This window comes from Sminthopsis crassicaudata, chromosome 2, assembly GCF_048593235.1.
Source record: "Sminthopsis crassicaudata isolate SCR6 chromosome 2, ASM4859323v1, whole genome shotgun sequence".
Lineage (NCBI taxonomy): Eukaryota > Metazoa > Chordata > Mammalia > Dasyuromorphia > Dasyuridae > Sminthopsis > Sminthopsis crassicaudata.
Window position 1 is genome coordinate 465,165,183 of NC_133618.1, and position 7,955 is coordinate 465,173,137.

Below are 7,955 nucleotides of genomic sequence, written 5' to 3' on the forward strand. Positions count from 1 at the left end.
TTTTCATATAACAAATCTTTAAATATTCCCAATTGATGGTAAGCATAAGAGGTTTCATGGACCCTCTCGTAGATGTTACTGACAAACCTCCTTGTCACATCCAGATTTTAAATAACTAATACCCACACACACAATTATACCTCTAAGGTACTGGAGGTTTCGGTTGCAGAATTTCCAGTATTATTGCTTGAGTTTGAAGACACTGTTTCATTTTTCCCTTCATTATCTGACTTTTCATCAGAGCTCATACATTCAATATCTGCATCAAAGCCTGTGGGATAGCCCATTGCCTGCAAAACCTAAATGAATCAAAATAAATTGCAAAATAGTTAAAATTAATAAACTTTAAATTAAATAAAACTACCACAGACCTAAATATATGGATGAAGTTTGGGAGTGGGAGGTGAGGAGAAGGTTATCAGTGTTATATTGTAATTATTGTTAGAAGAGGAGAAATAAATTAAACATTAGAGAAATCAAGTTCAGTCAGAGATAGAAATGAAATTCTAAAGTTGTTTCTACACTCCCTATTCTATAAATTCACATCTTGTTAGATTCTAAGTGACATCAGATATATATAATATAACTACTTAAACAGTTAAATGATTTCTCATCGATGTATGCAAATATGAGAAAAATGTGTATTTTGGAGGCAAAATTTTAAAACATATGGATAAATAAGCCCAATGAATTTACCTTCACTGCTACATGAAGTTTTGCTGTTTTCTTAGATGGTCCTGATGCTTCATATGTTGTGCCATCCACATCTACAGACATTGTAAAGACAGGTGCATGAACAGGGCCAGACTGGGATAAGAGTTTATACTGGAGACCAGGTCTGATCTGGTTGAGCCTCATCAGAGCATTCATTAGATCTATTGCTTTACTGTCCAGAACTATGAAAAGATGGGGAATAATAAGAAAAAAGAATGAGAAAAGCATTATTATCCTTACAGATAAATAAGTGACCTTTGCTACAGAAAAACAACAGTTTCAAAAGGAGGGAATAATAAGAAAAAAGAATGAGAAAAGCATTATTATCCTTACAGATAAATAAGTGACCTTTGCTACAGAAAAACAACAGTTTCAAAAGAGGGGGTTTAAGCACATAGTTGGCCAAAAATCTGCTTTCACCTCTTTTGGTCTATTTCATGGAAATTCCAAGATTCTTCACACCTCAGCTCAATTGCCACTTCCTATTTAAGGTGGGGCTTTCCTGGGCACCCACTCCTCAAAAAAAAAAAAAAAAAATTAAAAAAAAAAAAAAAAGTTCTTAAGACATGTAGATGTTATACTAATTCCCTTAATAAACTATAGGCTCCTTACAGTCAATACCATGTTCTTTTTGTTTCTCTATCATCAGAACAGAGCATAATGCCAGATACACAAGAAATGAATCAGAATGCATACTGACTGGTAATTCAAAACTTAAAATTTGGCAGTGTAGATTCCTACTCCATTATTAAACATCATATCCCTCTACAACTAAGTCAACAACAACTAAGCTCTTATTTTCAATATTGTATATTTTGTGCACTTATCTTATACAGTCATATGCCATTCTATTCCACCAGCAGCTGTGACTGGAACAAAATAATCATGAAGTGGTGGCTAAGGGCTCGATAGTGAAGACCTTTCCTGTCCTTAACAAGGCTGGTCCCAGCCCTTTAAGATATCTCACTTCTGTATAATTTGCCAAAGCATGCATTTGGCTGGAACAGCCTATCTAGAATCCTATGTCATCTCCATACCACAATGAAGCATCAGAGTACAGCTTTGACAGAGGATGTTTTCTCACTATCCTCTCTTAATTCAATATTTTGAATGAAGGAGTTATCATTACACTGTACTGAGTTATTCCTTCCATTAACATAAAATGCAATGGATTAAATAATCTTCATGAAAATCCTTGATTCAAAAGAAAAAGTTTTTTCACCCAGTGGTCAACTTTCTTATAAAAATCCTCTTATCTTCTTCTAAACTGATCCTTAGATAATACAAACATTGGGTCAGCAAGCTTGACTCAAAGCCTGTACTACGGGTATAATTTTTGTGAAGAGTCATCTTCACAGCATGATAAAGCATAGGTAGATGACTTTAGAAGAGTTAACCTGAATAATAATTTCTGTGTTTGTAATTATCAACCTAGCCTTGAAAAATATTGCATTATTGCTCATGAACATTAAAATGAATTTAAGAAATTAAAGCAGAGACTCAAGAGATAATCACATTATATATATTAAGCATCTGTATTATCCACCTCTTACCTAAAACACAAAATTTACCTTTCAATATTCTCAAAACTCCAATGTTAATTTTTTAATTTGTTCTTCTATTAGATACTAGTATCTTTTCCAGATCACATCTATTTTAACTGAATAAGCATGGGAAATACAATTTATACATACTCTTTCTTAAGTTTCGCTTCATCTTTTTATTGGGATCTTTATCATCTAATCCATCTTCAAAAGGTCTCTTCAGAGCTGAAGAACCAGCACCTGAGAAAAAGAGTAATAGATTTGTTAGTCAAAAATGAATTGAGAAATATCATCACATTTCTCAAAATACAAAACATTATCATCCCAACAATTCCTTGAAAATTGTAGCAAAAGGCACTATTACCATCATTTTACAGATGAAAAAAAAAAAAAAAAAAAAAAAGAGGCTAAGGTGAAGATCAAGTCAACACTCAAAACGCATCTTTGCTAATGTCCAATTCAACTATATTTTCTACTATATCCTGATGTTTCATTTCTTTCACATAAGATTAATATTCTGAAAAAGCAACTTTACAAACCTCTTAGCCTAACAGAATTTCTTATGAAAAATGTTGTGTGATAATATTTGTGCCATTTGATTGAAAAATAAAGCTGCTATTACACAAATTGAAGTGTGTCATAAACAGGCAAATGTCTTGTCACTACCTTTACTTTGTGGAATAATTTTAATTCTCTTGAAGCCCTCAACTTATGTATACAGTTCCTAAAAGTTCTAATCAAGTTTATGAACTGAATGTGCTTCTAAAGAACAAAAGTATTTAGAAATAAGACTATATAGTATCCCTTCTCATCTCTGCTTACCAAAAAATTTCCCTTTCAATACTTATTTCATGGGCCACTTGCTCCAAGAAGTCTTCCCTAGTTACTCTTTTATAGCTCTTATTTTCAATATTGTACATTTTGTGCACTTATCTCATATAGTTATATGCCATTCTATTTCATCAGCATAATAATATTATTAGTATTTAAGTTTCTTCAAAGTAATTGGAATCTCTTTGAAAACCAAAAATCGACTTTCTTTTTAATGTCTATCACAAAGTTGAGCATACAGTAGGTACTCAACAAAATCTGTCAAATAATAAGGGGAAACTCTGCTGAATAGGATCAAATTAGATCAGATACCTTATTTTTGATAGAAAAATAACAACTTATATTTGCATAGCATTTAACATAAACTGTTACTCCTGACAACCAATTAGCAGTAGAAAATTCAATTATTAAAATATCCATTTTGTGAGCAAGAACCATAAATTTCAAAGTGATAAAAAATGAACACAGGAGAAAATGCTGAAAGGGATCTTAGAGAACATGTAGTCTACACTTTTAACTTAAAAATAATGGAACTATAGTCAGAAATATGAAGTGATTTACCTAAAAGATATTTACACATTACAATCATTATCCTAAAAGGCCATATCCTTTACCCAAAATCTGCTTGTATAAGACCTTTAACTTGTATAAAAAAGTGAATTTTATAAAACCATCACTTTTAATAAACTGTTAATTATAAGCAATATCCATATCACCTACAATTGGAATTTTATACTTTTATACTTATGTTTAGAAAAAGCTGGGGGGGTGTCTGTCTTATTTTTAGCTTTGGACCATAAAATAACTAGTAAACCAAGATTCTAACACAGGTCTGATTGTTCAAGTCCTCTATATCACTTAAACTACAGGTTCAAGGATAATTTCAACGAGTTGAACAATTCAAAAGCAGAACAATTCTAATTCAAATCTTTTTGTCTAATGTAAGGGTGCTACTAAAGAGGTAAGGAGTGCTGATGGGAGAGACTTACAAAACCATCTCAGCTAGGTAGAATGTAAGGAGGCCTTAGAGACTTATGCAATGCAACCTAATCATGTCAAGAGAAAAATGAAAGCCAAAGAGGTTAAGTGATTTGCCAAAGTTCCGACAGTAGAAAGTCAGGATGTAGAACCTCAATCTGTTGGCTTTCTTCCCAGAGCTCTTGTCTCCACAAACATTCTTTAATGCTCAATAAACTAATACTACAATAGAAAGATTTGCTGATATTCACAAAAGATTGTAACAATACACAGAGATTAACTTCATATTCTGTAATCAAGATTTACTGTCTCAGAGTAAATATTAAATTTAACAATACTTCCCACTCAGACTAATCATGATGTCCATTCTGATAGAAAATGACATATGCTTTGTAATACAAATCAAATATAATACATAAAATGTTGAATTGTTAAGTTTAGAGACAGCAGACTTGGATAAAAGTTAAGAGTAAACAAGTTCTGTTCCAAACACACTCCAGTTCATCAAAAGCTGCTTCCTTCAGCCTGGTAAGAATCACAGGTAGGCTTAAAAGTAAAAAAAAGTAAACAAATTTGCTGCCCAACTATGTAAACATAGCTTTCTCTGCTATGAGCAAGTCATCCAAGGAAAGCATAAAGTCCAAAAGCATGAGGGCAACTTTAAAGATTATCGAATTACTATACTTCATTTTACAGTAGAGGGAAAAAAGCCTAGAGAAAGGAAGTGTTCTGCCAAAGTATTATCTCTTTCCAAAAATGTATCAGAAAACATTTTAAACAATTTTTTTAATTATTAAAAAGTAAAAATGCTTTTAAAATATCAGTGGAAATGGTTCTCTTTAAAAATGTTTAGTTTTTATTCAATAAGATAGTAGCAACATAATGAAGTTAAATAAGCACAAGTTAAGAATATCTACTCATTAGCCTCTCCAAGTTTGTTTCTTCAACTCATGCAACATTGGCTAATATAATTTAAACTACTTGAGGATACCAACTAAGTTTTGCATCTATATGCTCCAGAATCCTGGCACAGTATTTAGCAAGAGTGGATACTATAAAGATTTAGCTTATCTAGAAAAGGGAGAATTTGGTTTCATATAATAAGCACTTAGACAAAGATTCAATGGAGAACTCGAATATAATAATTACATTAAAGTAATTGTAGCAAAATGAAATTATTATTCATATTTTTACCAAACTGTTTCAGGACTGTTTTTGTTTTTTTTTTAAATAAAGGGGCTACAAAAACAAATCCTTATTATTCACATATCCATTTCTTGTCCCCAGAATATAATATTCACATAAAATTTATATAGACCATATTAAAAAGAGAATCATCGAATATCCTTCTGTTAAGTATTTTCATAAAGATGGGATAATTTTCTTTAATGTCAAAGAAAGAGCATATAATATATAAAAATAGCACTGGATTTAGGTCTCTTCTTTAATACTGTTATTGTGACTCTATTGTTCTCTTTCCTCAATTATAAAATCAAGAGACTATTCACAACAGATTCTTCCCAAAATGATTTTAAGGAAAATACTTTGTAAACCTTAAAGGATTGAGTTTTTTATTAATGTTTTATTATACCAACACAGTTGGACTTTAAAGATTTTATTAACAGATATTAATACATCAGAGTTGGAGAGGGTCTTAGAAGTTATAGCTTAGAAGTGGCCTTAAAGATTATCTAATCCAAAACAAAATACTTAACTATTTTCCTGATTAGAAAACTGAAATTAAAGAACATAATGGCTAATTCGATTCAACTGAATGTGAAAATTAACTAAACAGTACATTTTGGACCCATCTGATTCTAACTCCAAATGATATAGATTCAATAGGGAACATAAAATATCAGAAGCGCTAGTTGAGAAATATTTGACAAATACCATTCTCCTTAGCTGGATTCACAGTATTGGCAAATGAAATTCTATTGACACAAAACTTTCCCAAGGCAAGCAAACTCATTTTAGAAAAGCTGGATAAAGTATGTACCCATCATTACTTCCAGAGTCAAGGAAACAGAAGGAGGTTTTTCGTTCTAAAGAATATACCTTTCCATATTTCTGTAAATGTGACTAACTCTTTAACACCAAGTATAAAACTTCAAGTAAAATAATTCATTCTGGCAACCATTTATTGAAGGAATATTGTAACAAATTCCTGTATTAAGTACTATTGATAATAGACAAGTTCTCTATCTTAGGAGAGAATAATTTGTTAGAAACAGAAAGAACCTTGAGAGATAATATAATTACCCCAGTTAAGATCAAAAGCCCAGAGAGGTTTAGTGACTTTCTTAAGGAAAGCCATGATTAAATCTCCTGATTGAATTCACTTCTCTTCTCTGAACACTAAGCTAAGAAAAGGCCATGGGCAAAGACTGAAAGAAAGAGTGGAGCCTTTTTACTTTTTTTCAAGTGCCTTAAATATACAGTTAAATTTCACTGACAGAATAATAGGAAAACAGATTGAAAGCTTGAAAGAATCTTATAAGACCATCTACTGAACTCCCCTAATTTTACAGAAGAAACGGAGTCCTAGAAAGGTTAAGTGACTTATCCAAGGTCACATAAGGTAATAAATTTCAGAACTGTTATTCGAAAACCTAAATTCACCACTCTATTACTCCTCTCAGAATGTTAAGAACTCAACAGAATTTAGAACAGAGAATTGTTAGAAATGTTAAGACATGGAAGGTCCCTCAGGCCCCAGTGTTGAAAATTCATTCCAATTTTCCCCTCATCTTCCCCCCCACCATTTTTTTTTTTAATTACTCACCTTCTTTGTCTGTAACAGACCAGGAATATTTTTGGAAAGGCTTATTAGATGGGAGGGGATCCATCTCCAGTACTTTGTAAATCTGACCAAAAGCTGATAGTCTGAGTGCATGCTGAAGGAAAAAAAAAATTCTCATATATTCCCATTAAATAACAAGCAATCCTCCTCCACCCAAATCCTAAACCACCAGTTAAAAAAAAAAAAAAAAAAGACATGGTTATCAATAGAAAAAAAAAATCTCATTTTCAAGCCAAAAATTTAAGACTAACAGAGCAGAGAATAGTATGTGCTCCATCAAAACTGAATCATAGAATCAATCAGTTTACTTCTCAACCTGAACAGAAATTCCCATTACAATGTCCTAGACAAGTTGTCATCTAATCTTTGCTTTGCACGCCTCTAGTGATGGAGATCTAAGTACTTTCCTAAGGAAACCCAGTATACTTTTAGATGATCAGTTATTCCTGTCTCTCATTCATTCTTCCCATTTCTGCCTTCTGGGGTCAAGCCAAAAAATTTAATTCCACTTCCACATGATAGGCTTATCAATAATCAAAGACCAATGTCTTCATAAGCTGTCACTTCTCCAATTCTTTAATATGGTTCTTTGTACAACACATTTTCCAATCCCACCAGCCTGATGACCTTCTCTTTTGTGGATGCTCTCTAGGTTATTAATGCTTCTGCTATTATTTGGCTTCCAGAATTTGGAAACAACACTCCAAATGGTATTTGATTAATGTAGTAGTAAATAGTATCATTACATCTATCTGATCCTGAACACTAAGCACTCTGAATATCATTCATTATACAGCTTATTAGAGCACATTAGCTTTTTGGTTGCCACATCATACTGTTTTACTTTTATTGATCTTGTGATTCACTAAAACCTCAAAGTCTTTTATCACATGAACTGTTGTTGTATACCAATGCCTCCGCCATCTTGTTCGTGGTCAGAAATTTTTTTAGAAATCTCTATCCACTAAACTGCTTTCAAAAGAACCAATTCCAAAGGATTTATTCTACTTTTACTCACAAAATGTTAGCTAGATCCAGCTCTTTGAGATTAATGTATTTTACCTGGGCACTGTGTGTAATATCTT

General features: G+C 32.1%; 1 protein-coding gene across 9 annotated transcripts in view; it reads right to left on the reverse strand.

The window, feature by feature from the left end:
• Nucleotides 1-7,955, reverse strand: part of STRBP (spermatid perinuclear RNA binding protein) — a 179,982-nt gene that overhangs the window by 70,726 nt on the left and 101,301 nt on the right. For all 9 annotated transcript variants that reach the window (XM_074293014.1, XM_074293009.1, XM_074293005.1 and 6 more), the window contains 5 exons: nucleotides 7,933-7,955; nucleotides 6,853-6,964; nucleotides 2,409-2,498; nucleotides 697-896; nucleotides 141-299 (listed from right to left, as the gene is read on the reverse strand). The exon at nucleotides 7,933-7,955 is cut by the window's right edge and continues 75 nt beyond it. In XM_074293014.1, coding sequence (XP_074149115.1) covers nucleotides 141-299; nucleotides 697-896; nucleotides 2,409-2,498; nucleotides 6,853-6,964; nucleotides 7,933-7,955 — 584 coding nt within the window. The remainder of the gene's footprint in view (nucleotides 1-140; nucleotides 300-696; nucleotides 897-2,408; nucleotides 2,499-6,852; nucleotides 6,965-7,932) is intronic.